The sequence below is a fragment of the Tetrao urogallus genome (genome assembly GCF_951394365.1).
Source record: "Tetrao urogallus genome assembly, chromosome: 8".
In the NCBI taxonomy this organism is placed as follows: Eukaryota; Metazoa; Chordata; class Aves; order Galliformes; family Phasianidae; genus Tetrao; species Tetrao urogallus.
In genome coordinates, this window is record NC_136821.1 from 12616469 (window position 1) to 12633272 (window position 16804).

The window sequence follows — 16804 nt, forward strand, 5'->3', positions numbered from 1 at the left end:
ACCGCTGCTCTGCCATCTGTTTGAAAAAAATAGGGAAACAGTTTCTTTGAGGTTACCAATTTATGATAGTTTATGCTGTCAGTATACCACAGAATGGGAACTTTTGGAGTACCCTTTTATTACCATGCAGGAAAAAGAAAAATGCTATCAAAACAGTTATTCATCGTTTACAAGTAGGACTACCTGTTCTGTGATTGCAAGTATCCAGATGCTGCACTCTCATTTTTGATATTGTTGCATTTGCAATGAATATACTTATTATATGAAGAAAATTTGATTAAACCTTTTCATAACTTATTGAAGAAGTCCTTTGCATTTTTAAGTGTATATGAAGTGTTAAAATGCACCTATGTAAAATCTAGCTTAGGGAACAAACACAAAATTAATGAATCTAATGAGGTTTTGTTTTTGTTTAAAATAATTTGTGTGCATGTTGTCCTTCAGATGCTTTCTAACCTAATGACAACACCTTTTCCTTGAAACCTGAAGTAATTTAAAGGGAATCCCCACACCCTCTTCAGTCCAAAATCTAAACGTTTTGTCTAAACTCTGGAGTATCTGTTGTGCCTACAGGAAATTATTGTACAGGTACACAAAGCTCTCTTGCTCCTCTCTCAGACGTGATAGGCTATGTTTGAGAGGCTGCCATGATGCACCACTTAAGGAGAAAGGAATCATGGTACTTCACAAGCAATTGAGTTTGAAATAAGTTCACTTTAAAGAAGACTGAGAATTAAGGCACTCCAGCTGCAGCTCCCATAAGGCAATTCATAGTGTCTTCAAATCTCTTTTTTGACTTCTTTAGCTGAAACGTGCTAGGTGTTGAATTTTGCCCAAAACTCACCATGAAATAATGATAATAATAATAATAGTAGATATTTTGTTTCCATTATTAAAGCATTCTCAAAAGGTTATAATAAATGTTATGTCTGCTTATATGAGAATATGTATTCTTCCATAAGACTTATTTTCCATGTTAGAGAGAGTAAAATACATAAAATGTGCTTTTCAAGCTTCCAGAGGAACTTGATTGAGTTTCCAAGACGTTACCATAGAAGTGATGATTTTTATTAGTTATAGAATATTTTTCTTTCTCACAGTTGAGCTGTGCTGCTGGAGTTCACAGTAACATTGGCATATAACTAGCAAAAATTCTGAGTCATAAAGTTCGGTATAAAAGAACTTCATGCAATATAACGGAATATCTAATAAGCAATGCAGTTCTCAGAGATGTGGAATAGATACCTTTAAAATGTCACCATTTTCTTTTTTTCTTTTTCTTTTTTTTTTTTTTTTCTTTTTTTTCTTTTTTTTTTTTTAATCTTCAGCAGTAGCTGCAGGAAGACAGTGATTTTTACTGCAATACAGATCACTGCTAGTCAAAAGTTTACATTATTTTTTGAATTGAAATGAATTTGCAGGAACACCCCATGAATGTATGGTGAAAAATCTTTCTATTTTTTAATGTAAATGCCAGCTTAGTTATTCCTGTGTATACTGCATATTTTATGTGCTCTTTCTGTGCATCTTTCTGCCTTTCTTTCATTCATTCTGCCTACTCTTCTTCCTTCCATGCACACAAAAACCTCATTTAATTACCCTCCTAAGAAATGCAGATCAGCTTTTGTTACAACTGTTTCACAATCTGCTGAGAGCATTTGCATTAGCTTTCAAAGGTTGATGCAGTAAGCTATATGGGAATGTTTATGATAGACCTTAGTAGAAAGATTTAGAGACCATGTATTTTTGATTCATACATGGTACCTTTCAGTGTTACTCTTTATTGAATGTATCTCTCTGCTTTCAGTAGAGTGGGAGTTTCATCTTTCTGCACTTTGTAATTAACTGGATGTCAAACACCACCTGAAGCAAAAAAAAAAATGTTAAGTTTAGAGAAAGTACCTTTACTTTACTCCTTGGAATTACAAGACAACTAACTGTGCTGCATGCAGTTAGAAACAATGAAAAACAAATGAAATATTTACAGCCTTTATCAAAGAGATGAAAATGCCCCTTCTATTTCTTGTAACATTAATCAGAATAGGGTACTTAGCAAAGTAAACACCTGAGGTTGTGTGTCACAGCACAGCTGTGTTGTTCATTTTGATTGTTTCTTTGCTGAAATGCCATCTCTTCCCACAGCTGGAACCATAAGGAGGGGTATGTTTGTGGATGGTGGCATTCTGAGCCACATAAAGCTAATCTGGAAACCTGCTTGTGGTGTCAGACTTCTCAGCAATGGTTTCATTGAAGAAGGGAAAGCTATTCCCTGAGGTTTTCTTTCTCAATTGTGTAAAAAACCAGAGGCTGTAAATTTGGAATTACTGTTATCTTGTATCTGGTCACTCTTGCTGTGCCCATGTGCACCATGTAGTCTTAGACCTGTGAGCATGTGGGTGAGAGCAGACCCTGCATACAGGTTGTTTGGATCTGCAGAGCTGGGGTTCCTTTTTCTCCAAAAATACGGAGATCTGGTTCAATGATCTGACAGGTCTACGTGCCCAGATTCACAGCAGACTTCATGCCTGAGCAAAAGAGATGAGAGAAGAAAAGCTCATCACTGTGGAGATGAGATGTAATCGCACTTGTCTTTCCATGATCAATGGATAGAAAAATATCTCCAGAGGGTATTTCAGCTCTGGTAAGGTCAGGTTTGGGTGCCTGAGGGACTCGTTGAAGTTCAGGAAAAAGGGTGGGATGAATGCTCATCTGTACACAGAGCCAAAGCTACTGAATCATTTCAGGGACCAGAGGGCTGCCATGAAATGTCATGCGTCATTCTGAGGACAATGGTTTCCCCAGGGCTCTCAGACTAAACAGAAAATGATCTTCTCATTCCTCTTCCTTTTTAACAGCCATGTGTAGGTTACAGCTGAGCAATAAACACTGCCGATACAAACAAAAGGCTGTTGTTGGGTGTTACAGTAAATCAGCCTTTATTGTTTCAGTTGCTGAACAGCAATTTCACAGGTGTGTACTCACTCTGCCAATTCAACCACCTTCATAGTGTGCTGAGTCAATTATGTGCTAGCTGTCTTGAAGCTGGATCAGACATAGTCTGGCTGCCCATGCTAACAGTATGCTGCAGCTGGTATCTCATGTTCCCCTGCTGCTAGGACAAACCATAACGCCAGAAAAGTGCCATTATCTGTCTCTGGTTAACTTAACAGGAATGCATATTGAGCTTATATCACATCACAACAAATTCATCCTGCTGAGGAAACTCACTAGGGTCCGTTTTACATTAATGTCCATCACACAGAACAGCACTCTACCTCTTCTTTACCATCATTCTGCACACTAAAACACAGCTAGAGTTTATACCATGTCAAAATGCAGCATCTTCACAGGGTCAGCACTGTGTATGAGCAAAGAGCACAATCGTGCACATAGGTATCTTAAGCAATGGGTGCTAGTCACAGGTCTTCTAGGTAAATCTGTAAATGCCTTAAGTAAGCATCTTTCAAATATTGCCTTCTGTGAGGAATGCTGGGCATCTGTCTGTGCTTAATGTCTCTTTTTGTTTGTTTATTACAATCCAGGACAAATGATACCGGCTTCCTTGCTTTCAAAGACCATTTGCCCGTAACTCAGATAGTGATCACTGACACAAACAGATCAAATTCTGAGGCTGCTTGGAAAATCGGTCCTTTGCGTTGCTATGGAGACAGTGAGTACTAGCTCTTCTCAATTTCCATAGGTACAGAATGTTCCCATTTTTGTGTTTTCTTTTATTTCATTTTTTAAACACATCTCATGAAAGACATCTTTCCACATGCAGCTCACAGCTGCTGTCCTGTGCCAATTAACTATAGAGAAAAGGGGTTGTGTTTACAGGGCAGTTCTGGAACGCTGCTTCCTTCAACACAGAGGCTTCCTACCTGCACTTCCCAACCTTCCATGCTGAGGTCAGTGCAGACATCTCCTTCTTCTTCAAAACTACGTCTCTCTCTGGAGTATTCTTGGAAAACCTTGGGATGAAAGACTTCATACGAATTGAAATAAGATGTAAGTTTCACGATGGAGAAATTACAATTTGTTTTCCAGTTTGGCAGGAGTAGAGAACTGAGAGGGATATTTTTTCTTCTGTCATGGGGCAGTTGGAAGAGGTTGGCGGGGATGAGACGTAAAGAGACTCATTGATCTAGACTTACTTCCTCCTGTCATTGTTTCCCTGTATAACCTTGGTCAGTTCATATCACTTTGTGATTCACTACGTCTTTCCTAAACAGAGAAGTGATTACATTTACATGATTTTTCCCTATTTTAGCTCATTAGAGGAAGAACCACTTGGCAGATACACTGTAGGCTGTAATTTTATTTGAGAGATGAAAAATTTAATACATATAACTCTTACAGTTACTTTTATTTTTGTGTCAATGATATATGCAGTGCAATGCAACCTCAGTGTTTCAGATGAATTTGATTGTAGGGTACAGTACTATGAGAGTGTAGGAAGGACATGGTGCTAGCATGGAGTAAGTCATTCGCAGCAGTCATTTGTAATGGGCCTTGAATGCTCCAAAATCTATTAAGTGACTGCAGTATGACTGCAGCTTAATGTGTAAAAGAGACGAGTAAGGAATATATTTAGTGAGTAGATTTACCTCATTCCAGTTCTGATTACTTCAAATTTTTATTAGTGGCAAAAGGGAACTGTGGTTTTGACATGAAATATTACTTCTGTTTTCCAAATTCTGTCAAACTTAGGAAAAACAAAATGAGTGCTATGCATTTTATAATATGCTTATAATAACCCCAACATGAAATTTAATATAACAGGGCCCTAAGGCCCTTTGATTCATCAAACCAATGATAAATGTCACGGTGCGTTATCACAAGGTAATGAGTTATGATTTAATGCTAACTGTGCATCTAAGTCCTATCTGGATGTACTTTGGTGTACTGCATTTTATGTGCAGGGATACGGAAAGAAAAGTAGGCATTTTTGTATCAAATATGACAAATACTATGAGTTACTAAAAGGATTGTTTAGTGAAAGCTTTAGTGTATGTGTTAAACCCGTGCTTCCCAAAAAATGACTTACTTTAAAGTTTGGGGAAATACTTTTCTCTTAAACATACACTTCTCATTAGTAGTTTTATGTTGTGTTTCTTGCTGCCAGATGGAATTTGCAGCCTAAAGGCCTCGTATCAAGGAAGCTCCACAGACCAGCTGCTTTGAAAGGAAATGGCCTTTTTAGCAGATGTAGGGGCTCAGAATAGATCTTTGTCTATCCCTATGGAGTGTTTCCTAACTTAAGTGTCTAAGAAGTGGCTTCCAAAACCAGACCTATCCAATTTGTGGGGCTTGAAATAACAGGTTTTTATTAATTTTCGATCCTCAACCTTGTGATTGTTGTGCAGTCTGTGGACCTTATTCTTATTCTTTCTGATGTCTTCAGCATTATAGGAAGAGGGAAAAATAATAGAACAAGAATGCTAAAGAGTTCTGGCACCCATTCAGGTGGCTTGCAGCAGAGTGAGATAACACTCCTTCTTATGACTGTTATTTTTCGTGTTACCACTCTGTTTCTAGGATCCTTGCTATCTCTGGACACCAATTAGTGATTTTTTAATCTGTACATCCCTGCTCCTTGAGTCAGGCTGATCCGTGCAAACAAACGCTTGAGGTTCTCTTCTTACTGTATAGAACCACATTTTGTTCTTGTTAAGTACATGTATTTTGAATATTTAGTCAAAAAGAGCTCCTCCTTCATCCTTTCCACCGTATTAGCATTATTTGTTCAAATACTTTTTGTGATGTTAGTACAGAATTTTTACTTCCAAAAGAGAACAAATTACAATTTGTAGTGCAGCATGATTTTTCTGATTAAAAAAAAAAAAAAAAAAAAAAAAAAAAAAAGGATATCTGCAGCCAAGCTTTGTTACAACAGAGATCAAACAGCGAGGCCGCAGATTCACATTTACATATAAGCTGCTGGGTAAGACGTGGGAGGTAAATAACGATAAAAGCTAATGGACCCTATATTTATGTAGGATTTCTTGAGGTCAAAAGCACTATTTAATTCAGACCGTCACTTTCTCTTTGTCTCTGTTTGTCTACTCCAGCCCCCAAAGAGATCACCTTCTCCATAGATGTTGGAAATGGCCCCGCAGAAGCAACCGTGCAGTCTCCCACACCCCTGAATGACAATCAGTGGCACTATGTCCGAGCAGAGCGGAACCTCAAGCAAACCAGTCTCCAGGTGGACAACCTCCCCGAGAAGGTCCTGGAGGCACCTGCAGAGGGGCACTTTCGGTTGCAGCTCAACAGCCAATTATTTGTAGGTACGAGCCATTTAAGAGCTTCAGCAGGTGTATGCAATATTTCTATGTTCATACTTTGGTAATGCTGCTATTGCGTAGCTGAGCTTGGGTGTGGTGAACTAATTCTACTGCCTCCTCTTTCCCTCCAGCACAGACTACATAAAGCAAACCCAAGCTACTACCTGCACTTAGCACTTGCCAAAGAATTCACTCTTTCCTCTTCTACATTACTGATTGTGTAATTTACTGTAGGAAATGTGATCCATCTTTTGTGATGAAACATAAAAGGCATGCATTCAAGTAGGTTACTGTGAGATTGTAAAGGGTCTTCTTTTTAAATATCCAAACACTACTTTTCTGAGTAGTTTGCACTGTGGTGGGAGTGGGTTGTAGCCCATTTCTTATTCAGAGCCATGCAGATAATTACAGATTCTTTCCTTAAAACAGATTCTCGTATTTGACTGAAATGCTATACTAAGTGTCTTAATGAAATTTACCTGCGTATCCACATCCTTTGAATTAAGAAGATTTTGAGGCATTTAAGTTAGCTATAGTGTACACGTGCAATCATTTCTGGGCTACGAACAAAATGAAAGATTATGTTAATAAATATATATGCAGTTACATCAATGGCTTTCCCTCATAGCAGTTGGTTCATATGTTCTCTGATAAAACTTGGCTGAAGAACTCATTTATTTTCCATTAAGACTCAGAGCAATGTTTCTGCTTTCAAATGAGAGGCAAAGTCTGGAAACAGTAAGGATGAAAAGCAAAACACCTTAGAAACACCAGAGAAATTTAACCAAGGTACTGTTTGCAAACAGAAGATATAGGAGTATTTATTGTGTGGACAGAGTTTTGCAAAATTTTAGTCTGCTTCTTTGTAAAGGAGTAAAAGTGAAGGTATTATCAGAATGTGACCTAGCTGCTTCCTATCTCACATCTGGAAAGCAGTATATGCCTATAAGAATCACAGAATCACACAGAATCACAGAATTGTAGGGGTTGGAAGGGACCTCCAGAGATCATCGAGTCCAACCCCCCTGCCAAAGCAAGTTCCCTACACCAGGTCGCACAGGTAGGCGTCCAGGCAGGTCTTGAACATCTCCAGAGAAGGAGACTCCACCACCTCCCTGGGCAGCCTGTTCCAGTGCTCCATCACCCTCACTGTAAAGAAGTTCTTGCGCATGTTTGTGCGGAACTTCCTATGCTGCAGTTTCCAGCCGTTTCCCCTTGTCTTGTCTCCACTCACCACTGAAAACAGTCTGGCCTCGCCATTCTGCCCCCCACACCTTAGATATTTATAGACCTGGATCAGGTCCCCTCTCAGTCTTCTCTTCCCAAGGCTGAACAGACCCAGTTCACTCAGCCTTTCCTCATAGGAGAGATGCTCCAGGCCCTTCACCATCTTTGTGGCCCTCCGCTGGACTCTTTCCAAGAGATCCTTGTCTTTTTTGTACTGGGGAGCCCAGAACTGGACACAGTACTCCAGATGAGGCCTCACCAGGGCAGAGCAGAGGGGGAGGATCACCTCCCTCGACCTGCTGGACACGCTCTTTTTAATGCACCCCAGTAAGCCATTGGCCTTTTTGGCTACAAGGGCACACTGCTGGCTCATGGCCAACCTGTCATCCACCAGGACACCCAGGTCCCTTTCCGCAGAGCTCCCCTCCAGCAGGTCATCCCCCAACCTGTACCGGTGCATGCAATTATTCCTCCCCAGATGCAAGACTCTACACTTGCTTTTGTTAAACCTCATCTGGTTTTTTTCTGCCCAGCTCTCCAGCCTATCCAGGTCTTGCTGAATGGCAACACAGCCTTCAGGCGTGTCAGCCAAAATAATAATAAATAAGCTTTCTTCTCTGCAAAATGAACAGATTACTTGAACCAACTTCACAGTGACTTTAATGTGGTGTAATCATTGAATTGCATCATGGAAATCTGGGGTAGTTAAGGACCCCCAAAATTTGAGAATTGTGCCAACAGAAACTTTTATCAGTAAAGACAAATGCAAAGCCCTGTACCTGGAGCAAAAGTGTCATTCATCCAAACAAGCTGCGGATTGATTGGATGGGTAGCCACTGTCCAAAAAAGGTCCTTTCGGTCTTGGTAATTAAGTGAATTTTACAGTGTGCCCTTGCAGAGGTGAGGACTGACCACAGACTGGACCAATGAACAAAGATGTAGCCCACAGGCTGCAGCAAAGGAAGGAAAATAGTGATCTTCACAATGAGAGCAGTGCAGCGCTGAAGCAGAGAGACTGTGTGATCTCCGTTCTCAGAAACAATCAAAACTTTCTTGGAAGAGACCCTGAACAAACATGATCTAACAATGAATGTAGCTGGGTTTTGAAGAAGAGGTTGGACTAGTTGATTTCCAGCAGTGACTTCCATCCCAACCTATTTTCCCTGATTTTACTTAATATTAAAAAAACTTTACAATAAACTCTCGGTCATAGTTACTTCTCAGCTGAGGGATGAAAACTTTTCACTGCGCAGTAATTTGATTGCTGTTATCCATCCACACTTTTACTGAACTCTGAACAAAAGGTTCAGTAAAAACTGATGCTTTTAAGAGTTAAATGTTGGCCCTTAAATCTTCCACAGAAAGCCTTAATGGAGGTCAAAACTGTCTGTAACCATCTGAGTTTTTCTAAGCGTGAACAGAAGAGATGGAAACCTGAACAGTCTTTTCATTCTAACATTGTCCCCGGGTCCTTCAGGGAAAGGTGGCAGAAGTCCAACAATGCACAGATGTGGAGTCATTTGTCTCTACTGAAGGTCTCATTCCAGTCTCTAATAGAAAGCAACTGATTTAATACCTGAACCGCGGCAACAGAATTTTATCCAATCTGAAAAATAAATACATAAACAACATTGATTCTATTTAAAAGGACAGAAGCAGCAACACATAATATTATTCTTCTCTCCCCCTCTTAAGTCCCCATAACAACATTTGTTTTTGCAGCATTATGCATACTGAGAGTGAGAGAGTGATTAAGGAGTTTCCACAATCAGTATGCACATTCTTAATTAATAATCTAACTGACGTGTTTTGCTATCTTAAAAATGTTTCAAATATACTTTAATCTCCTTGTTTCCATAGTAGAGTTAGCTACTCATTAAGATATAACCTCTTTTTTTTTTTGATTCTTCTTCAGAATCAATTCATACATTTTATAAATCTCATAAATAAAGCTCAATGTCAAGAATTAATTCAGTTTATTTATCTTTTGGAAGGATTTATTGATCCTTTGAGTGAAGGAACTATATTAGTATCATGTAGCATTATGATGATGATTGAACGGATACTCACTGTAGCGTTCAAACTATGGTCATTTTCACATTACTTGAGAGCCATCGGCACATGTACAGTATACGTGTGTCAGTTTTGTCTCTATTCATTTCGGGAAGTCATATACAGTAGATCGCATGTGTGAGATAAATTTGGATTTTTGTAAAATTTGACTATGGGGGCAACTGGCATCTAATATAAATTTAAATGAGTTCTGATAATCTGGATCAGCTAATTTTTCATCAAGCATTTCTACCTGTCCTCTGACCAAGCTGTTTAGTTCATTTTGCTCAGATTTTTTATCTTAACCCAAGAATCAAACACCTTTAAGATCACGTATAACTGAATGATTTTGCTCCTTGGGTTTTGTGTTCATGGTGGTTTTATTTTGTTTTAAAGTTGGCCTGAAGAACAAGCCAACTTTCACACTTTCTGTAATTTGTTGTGAAGAAAGTTGAACAGAAGCCTTCTCCGGAAATCTTAAAAAAGCTGTCAATTATAGGCAGCCTTGGAGGTGTGCTTCATTTACTTCTGATTCAATGATACTGAAGTTCTGAGCAAGTTAATTGGCCTTTAAATATTTCCTAAGGATTGGAGTTAAGAAGGCCTGGCTTTCCTTGGAAGTGTATGTTGAGATTGACCAACTTTGGGAGATTAAGGGTTTGCTGAAGATTTTCCAACGACTAAGCACATAAAAAGATTTCTCTTTTATATGTGTTAGGCTCTTTTATGACTAGTAAGGGCTGAAATCACACTTTAGTCTTACTGAATAGAGATTGTAATGCCATTTCTTATTTGCCTTGCTACTAGTTTTTGTGAATTATGGGAGAACATTATATTCTCTCTGTTAAATTTGGAAAAGGAATTTAAAAAGACTGGATTCAGAGATAAAAATAAACCACGTGTATGTAAGAAACTAAATTAAAAAAATTCAAATCACAGTAAGGGTCCAGTCCTGGATGGAGAAAATACTGATTGTGAGTTAATGCAAAGATGTGTCCTGAACACTGAAAGATGTGAGCTTCAGTTGTCTCAGAGGGATGCTAACTGTATTCAGACAGTGAGTTCAGCGTTGCTACATCGTGATTGCTCTAGCAGAGAAATTCAGATCCCTAGAGACTACAGGCTGAATCTAGGAATTTCACTGATTTGTGTCTTTGCTAATTTTGAGTTGTGCTTGTTCTTCAACTTCTGCCTGCCTGGGACGCTGCTAGGCTACAAGTCAATTTTCAGCTTGCTCTTGTGTACTTCTGTATAACCATTGGTGTGTTTAATATTCCTAATCTGCAATTTGATGGTGTAGCTCTGAATGTTACTCATATCTTATTGATATAGAACTGACGTCGCATATCTTAGATTCACAGTGCTGCCTGCTAGAAACTTTCCTCGCTCACCTAAAGGCCTTGAGTTGCACAAAGTAGCCATAACTCGTTATTTTCATGCTAATGCAGCCACAGATATTTCTATTTTAGAGCTTATACAACACTGCAGGTTGAGAAGTTCACACCAATTTTACACTGCCTGGAAAGATGCACTCACGTGATTTTTGTTTACCCAAGGCCTCTTACATAGATTAGTACTGTATGAAAGGAATTGATAGAGCTGTTTCAGATCCATACGCTCATACTATTCTGTTTTGCAGAAATGCTAGAATCACTTCTTTTCATACCATCTGTTCTCCATATAGGTCTGTCCTGACACTGTTCATTACTCAGATATGGACTTACATCAGTGTTCTTGACTATTTTGCATTTTGCCGGGCTGGCATCTTCCCTGCGTATCTGTCTTTGGGATGTGTTCCCCCTTAGGGGAGCAGGACCTAAGCATTTGCTCCAGCTGAGCATGTCAGCATGCCACATGCTGTGTGCAAGAAATCATCAGTGCCTGACATTACTGTAATTCCACTGCAACAATGATTTCTTTCACATGTTATTCAAAATAAACCACAGAAAATGGGCTCTTCCTTTCTGGACTTACCTGGACTCGAAATGGACCAGTACAAATCTAATCTCTCTCTTTTAACTCCCTCTCACCCATAGCAACACAATATGACTAGGTTCAAATTCACAATTCTTTTTTTTATTCCATCACTTCCTATAAAAGTCAAACTATATTCTGTACAGTTTGAGTATATTAAAATATAATTTCTCTCCGTCAAAGGAAAACAGTTATGCATAGTCATTAAGAGTAGATTCAACAAAATATGTACAATTAACTTATTTATTGTGCAGTTAATTCTCAAGGCACTTGTGTATTTATCTAGAAAGCTTTTTTTCTATGACTGCTCTTGTTAAAATAATTTAGAATAAAAACAGTCTGCTTAAGGCTAGCACTGGCACACTTTGAGTATGGAAAGACTTCTGAGATAGAATTCTGTGTGTGTGCATAGCGAAAGGAGAAATGAATTTTCATTGCAGTATGTTGAGGATTACTTAAAATCAAATAAGTTGAAATGTTAAAGCAATCTAAAGGAGTTGGAAACCCATTTCTCACTTTTTTTCAGAGATTATTTGGCATTTAACTGCTTCATACTGCTAATCCACAGCAACAGGTTGGATATCCTTGCACCTGGTTATATTTCTTCAGTTAAATTTTAAAAATCGCCATACAGAGAGCAAATCCCAAACAAATTTACAGGCTATATAATGTCAGCTTGACCAAACTATGTGCAGCGGTAGGCCAGTTTGGCACAAGACTCGATCTGAATGGAAAGGCTAAAATCCTTCCTTTTTACAAGGACATTACTAAAAATTTTGTGTGGTGTGTTTGGTTTTGAAACAAAATCTCCAACAAAAAGGGTCAGGTGTGCACAATGCAGCAAATGCAGAAGGCCCAGTTGTTATCTTCAGGGGGCCTGAATATAAGTGAGCTAACATTTGTTTGTCTGGAGAGAGTAATCGGCAAAAGGAGATTGTGAACATATTTGTTTCACTGTGAAGGGTACCATAAACTTAGTGTAATGTAAGTCTCTCACACATTCACACATCTAGAATTTAGTTATTCTAATTCAGATCCAGTATTTCAGCTATCAGCATAACAGATAGAAAAATATGTCAGAATAATATGGCAGAACAATAGGGTTTTGGTGAGATTGCTTTTCAGACTGCTATTTCATTCTCATCGTTCTCAGAAGTCTGGCTTTAATTAAACAATTTATGAGAGAACAGATGCTCTTCTGTAAGGACTCATCAAAAGATCCCATGCATTTTGATATAGAACAAACTTCTATAGAAGAAAAATTTGGAAAGATAACTTTTCATATTCTTTACTTATTTACTGGTGCATCACCAAAAAAACTAGCATTTCAGAACTACAAGTGCTATTAACTCTTTGGCCAGAGTTTGATTTTGTAGTGGCAATCAAAATTGCAGTGAATTCAGAAGTAAAGCATTGGCAACCACCAAACAAAGCCTACAATATTAAAGATGTTGATATTTTCACAGTCTATCATCAGTAATTATAATCTCTGTGAGAGACCATCTCTTAAGGCAAACTGTTTTCACTGTTAGCAATTGCAGTGAGTTGATAAGAACGTAGCCTGTCAAGACTAGACCGTGCTCTTGCTGAAATCTGTACATCTTTATTCTTCATTAGGAGATGCAGTTGTGTTTCACGGTTGTAATAAATTGCAACTGTAACCCAAAGTCACATTTCTTGCCTACAACAAACATTCATGTGCAACATCGGGTTGATCAGTCATGCATAAATTCTGTCTCTAAAGTCATTTCCCTTCATCCAGCAAACCTGGTGTTGAACACAATTCATCTGTGCTATCTGGACTCATCAGCATGTGTAACTCATCTGCTGTTGGAATTAGGGTGTTATTTGTACTCTGGCAAGAAATAAAAAAAAAGTAGTTTGGGATTTCTCATGTATTAGATGATATGCAGGCATACGATAAAGAAGGGTTTTAACAAATGAATTTGCATTTTAAATACCTAACAGGATGGTAGATAAGGCAGAAAAGAATGGCAACTGGAACCTCACACACAGCTTTAGTCCTTTCTTAAAGGAAGAGATTCTTAGTTTCCTGGGCTGTCTATACATCCATCTTTTGCTACAATGTGCACTGATATATAATAGGTAATATTTTAAAGTTCTATGGATTCCTGTTTGTACCTCTGTATTTGTATCTTCAGGGCTTTGATTATTTTGTGGACTGTTCAATGAATGCATTTGATTTTTTTCTTCTCTGTTTCAGGAGGAACAGCTTCCAGACAAAAGGGCTTTTTGGGATGCATTCGATCTCTGCACTTAAATGGACAGAAACTTGACCTTGAAGAAAGAGCTAAAATGACTCCTGGTGTTAAACCTGGATGTCCGGGGCACTGCAGTAGTTATGGTAATCTATGCCATAATGGAGGAAAATGCGTGGAGAAGTACAATGGGTATTCTTGTGATTGCACCGGCTCAGCCTACGAAGGGCCCTTCTGCAAAGAAGGTAGGCAAAGAGCTTTGATTTGAAGTCTTTAGTGGTTTCCGAATGTCTGTAACACAATATCATCCACATCAGCTTGTTGTCCACTGTACTACGAGGGGATGTTCTAATATGAGCTTTCCCTTGAGCATTAAGTGTTTACGTTAAGTGGACTTGAATTCCTCCACTTGATGACTTCAGTACTCAGAAATTATAATAATGCTAGTTTTACTGTTATTTAAATTATCAACGGTATCACACTATGATTCCTCTATTCAGTTGCATATAACATGGTCCAGACATTTACAGACAGAGCTGAAAGTTTCACTGACAGTTCTCTGCCTGTGTCTGAATGTTTCATTTGCTTGATTTTAAACTTCATCTGATTTTGTCCACCTTAAGAAAATGAGATCTTTATAGAGATCTAAGCAATGGTGTGACAAAAAGGGGGAGTCTTTTTACGTTTGTCGTGATCCCTGTCTCAATCCATCTAAACTTGGCCACGAGAAGAATTATCAAAAATAAATCCAGTTCAGGAAAGAAACTGATTTGTACGGTTTGCTTTCTGAGGATCTTGTCCACACTGAACCTGTTTGCTGGCTTTTAGAAGACATTGCCAACACCTGAAAAAGGAGTGGGGCAAATAAAGAGCATCCAATTTTGATAGCATGCTCTTGGAGAAAAGAAGAAACCACTAAAATCCCTTTGCTTAATAGCAGCAAATTGCAATGCTAGTATTTTAATTTCCATGACTGTCCCTCATCTTGCAAGTGTGACAGGTTGACTAAGTGGATCACATCATCTGCTAGTGTAAATTGGCTTAGTTATACTGAAGTCCATGGAACTGTGCCCACTTCCATGAGCTGAAGATTTGACACCAGTGTCATGAGAGGCATAGCAAATAACCGTGTAGTATCCTGTTAGGAGATGCTGCTGTAGAGGGTAGATCTGCTTTACTGGAAAACAGCTGTTGTAACTTGCATGTGTTTTGTGGCCGAATTACGTTGTGCATCATGAAAACACAATGAGTTCTTGTGTTCTGAGCATCTAATGGCACTTGTTTCTCTTTGAGCTGCTGTTCTCCCTCAGTGACTTTCTTTGAATTAATGTGTTGCTTTAATGATTATTTTGCTTAAAAAGAAGACCAGAAAGGACAATTATGTTGTTGTCTTTTCTGTGGGGGGAAGATAGAGAATATTGCCTAACAAATTAACAGTCAGAAGATGGTAAAACTAACAATTTATTTGACTAACAAACTCTTTGGACTGTTTGTAGTTCAATGTTGCAATGATTCAAGCACTATAATAGCTGAATATATATGCTTGCCTGTATATATTGCCCTTCTCTGTGTCAAACATACAGTCTGTGAGGAAGGGCTTTCTGCTCATCCAAATCAAGGGATGTTATATCAGCCAGGTCAAAAGCATTTCGCAGTGTTCTCTTTCTGAGGCGGCCAGTTTGTGTGCATACCTGTCTGAAATGTCTGAAAATGCAGTAGCTGAAACTGTTCCTTTGGTTTATATATTCTTTCAGAGGTTTCTGCTTTATTTGAAGCTGGCACTTCTATTACCTATGTTTTCCAAGAACCTTATCCTGTCACAAAAAACGCAAGCACTTCAAGTTCTGCCATTTATGCGGATGCCATCATGTCCAAGGAAAATATCGCATTTAGCTTTCTTACAGCACATGCTCCAAGCCTTCTGCTGTACGTCAACACCTACTTTCATGAATATTTGGCTGTGATTCTCTCCAAGAATGGTAAGTACTCTTGATTTGCTACCATAGTGAGACCTGTGTGAACCGTGTTTTTTTGGGGAGAATGCTATCTGCAACTTTATCAGCTTTGTGGTATTCAGCTCACGCAAATAGCCATCAGTCTTATTTATGTCATTTTGTTTGGCATTCAATGCTACACTTGCCTAACTGGTCTTTGAATAATCACGTTGTTGGGGCTTAAAATGTGCTTTGACTCCCATTTGGCAAGACTGTACAATGGCAATTCCTTGCTATTTATTCCACAATGAGACCCATTAGATCTCCAAGATAAGGGAATGAGAAATTCCATGACTGTACATCAACACTTGGTGCAGAAATATATTATCGTTTTATCTTTTGCATTCTTTCTTTCCTTGCTTATTTCTCTTTATTGCATTATTTCAATGGAATATGGCCAGTATCTATGAATATTAAAGCCAGAGAATGTCTAGATCTTCTAGGTTCACAGTCAAGAACACCAGGTGTAATGTCATTAGTTATTAAAAGGTACACGGTATGGGGACTTTCTGAAAAGATGTGAAGATTTTAGGGCATAGACCTTACGTATTCTCAGTATGAATCTGGCTCCCGAGTTCTCACAGTGCATTCAGGAAACTCAATCTAGCCACACATTATCCTACTCAAAAGACAATGTTTGAATTATTCAAGAGATATCAGTCAATGGAGCAGTGGTAATGATGAGTAAGCTTGTTGGTGAGTCACCAACCTGTGGCAGAAATGGAAAGTTTATGCTATATGCTTGAATATGCACAATTGACTGAATGACCCAGTCCACAATGAAACTTTTCAAATTCCATAACAGCTGGGGTCTCAAGTACCATCAGCTTAAAATGTAAAGGGGAAAAAAAAACACCTTTTATTCTCTATATGGACTTTGCTGTAACTTACCTGGTTATGTAACACGGCCAGTATTTGAGCAGGCATGAAACGAGTATCCAAATGTCCTGGACCCGTCTCCCACTTTGCTCTTAGAGGCAAAGCATCATTGTTCATGATTCTTAGATATATGAATATCCCAGTGTGTAGATTCACAGTTGGAGGGGTTAGT

General features: G+C 38.6%; 1 protein-coding gene across 1 annotated transcript in view; it reads left to right on the forward strand.

Annotated features, from left to right (window-relative positions):
- CNTNAP5 (contactin associated protein family member 5) overlaps window positions 1-16804 on the forward strand; it is a gene marked incomplete at both ends in the record, with an annotated part of 257470 nt that overhangs the window by 213467 nt on the left and 27199 nt on the right. The window contains 5 exons of the mRNA XM_079539329.1: window positions 3543-3670; window positions 3838-4008; window positions 6072-6290; window positions 13765-14004; window positions 15514-15742. Of these exons, the coding sequence (XP_079395455.1) occupies window positions 3543-3670; window positions 3838-4008; window positions 6072-6290; window positions 13765-14004; window positions 15514-15742 (987 nt within the window). The remainder of the gene's footprint in view (window positions 1-3542; window positions 3671-3837; window positions 4009-6071; window positions 6291-13764; window positions 14005-15513; window positions 15743-16804) is intronic.